The sequence below is a fragment of the Aureococcus anophagefferens genome (genome assembly GCF_000186865.1).
Source record: "Aureococcus anophagefferens unplaced genomic scaffold AURANscaffold_2276, whole genome shotgun sequence".
Classification (NCBI taxonomy): domain Eukaryota; class Pelagophyceae; order Pelagomonadales; family Pelagomonadaceae; genus Aureococcus; species Aureococcus anophagefferens.
Genome location: NW_008706724.1, coordinates 1 through 1,012, shown reverse-complemented (window position 1 = coordinate 1,012; position 1,012 = coordinate 1). Strand labels below are relative to the sequence as shown.

Genomic DNA, 1,012 nt, shown 5'->3' with positions numbered 1-1,012 from the left:
CACGGCGCCGCGCCGCGCTCCGCGACGGCGGACCCGGACTCCGACGCGCCGGACACGGACGCGCGCCGCGCCTTGCCGTCGCCCGCGCCGGCCTTGGACGCCGCGGGCCTCGCGACGATGGAGTTCCACCGCTCGCGCGCCGCGACGGTCCCGCCGTCGCGCGCCGCGTCCGGCAGGCCCCGCCGCAGGAGCGTCAGCAGCGACATAACGAGCCCCATCTCCACGAGCCGCTCCGCGATCTTGCTCGGCGTGCGCAGCTCGAGCAGCTTCCAGGCCGCGCGGATGCCCGCGACGAGGACGTCGTCGGAGACGTAGACCTTGGCCAGCACCGCGAGCTTGCGCAGCAGCTTGTCCGTGACGCCCGGCAGGTTGTCGACCTGGTGCGCGAACTCCCAGGTCGCGTCGAGGCACTTGACGATCTCCGCGTCGGGCACCTGGGCAGCACAAGAGTGATTCAACGTCGCTTCAACGTGAGTGTTCAGCGCGCGCGCGTTACAAAAAAACACATTCACGCTTCGAGACCGTTCCAAGAGATGATCGCTCGTCCAAAAGTCAGCCAAAACGAGTGGAAAATGGCCGAGATCGGAGCCTTTGAAGTTGGGAATTTCGCTCTCTTTTGCTGCCCTGTCGGGCACGTGGACGGAGCCGTAGCAGCCCACGGTCTCCGCGTACTTGTCGGAGAACTCCGTCGCCTTCAACACGTGGCGCGCGCGCGTGCGCTCGTCCCAGGCCTTGAGGCACGCGTACCAGCCGAGGTCGTCGTCGACCTCCGTGTTCTTCGGCGGCTCGAAGGGCGGCGGCGCGGCGGCGTCGGGGCCCCGGGGCGCGCCGGGATCGGTTTCGGGCGCGGCGCTTCGTTGTTTTTGTTGGATGAGGCGGATGATGGGCAGCCAGGGGTCGTCGCCGTCGTCGCGGTCCGCGGGCCGGAAGAGCTTCACGTCGTGGCCAAAGGCCTCGACGGCCGTCTCCCGGAGCTTGTCGAACTTCGGGAACTGGGCCTTGGGGATGGACA

General features: G+C 68.6%; 1 protein-coding gene across 1 annotated transcript; it reads right to left on the bottom strand.

The window, feature by feature from the left end:
* Positions 1-3: 3 nt before the first annotated feature.
* AURANDRAFT_69569 (hypothetical protein) lies at positions 4-1,012 on the bottom strand (the record flags this gene model as incomplete). Its single annotated transcript, XM_009045341.1, has 2 exons — positions 4-434; positions 564-1,012. Coding segments are annotated over 2 exons (880 nt in total), but the record flags the coding sequence as incomplete, so codon positions are not given.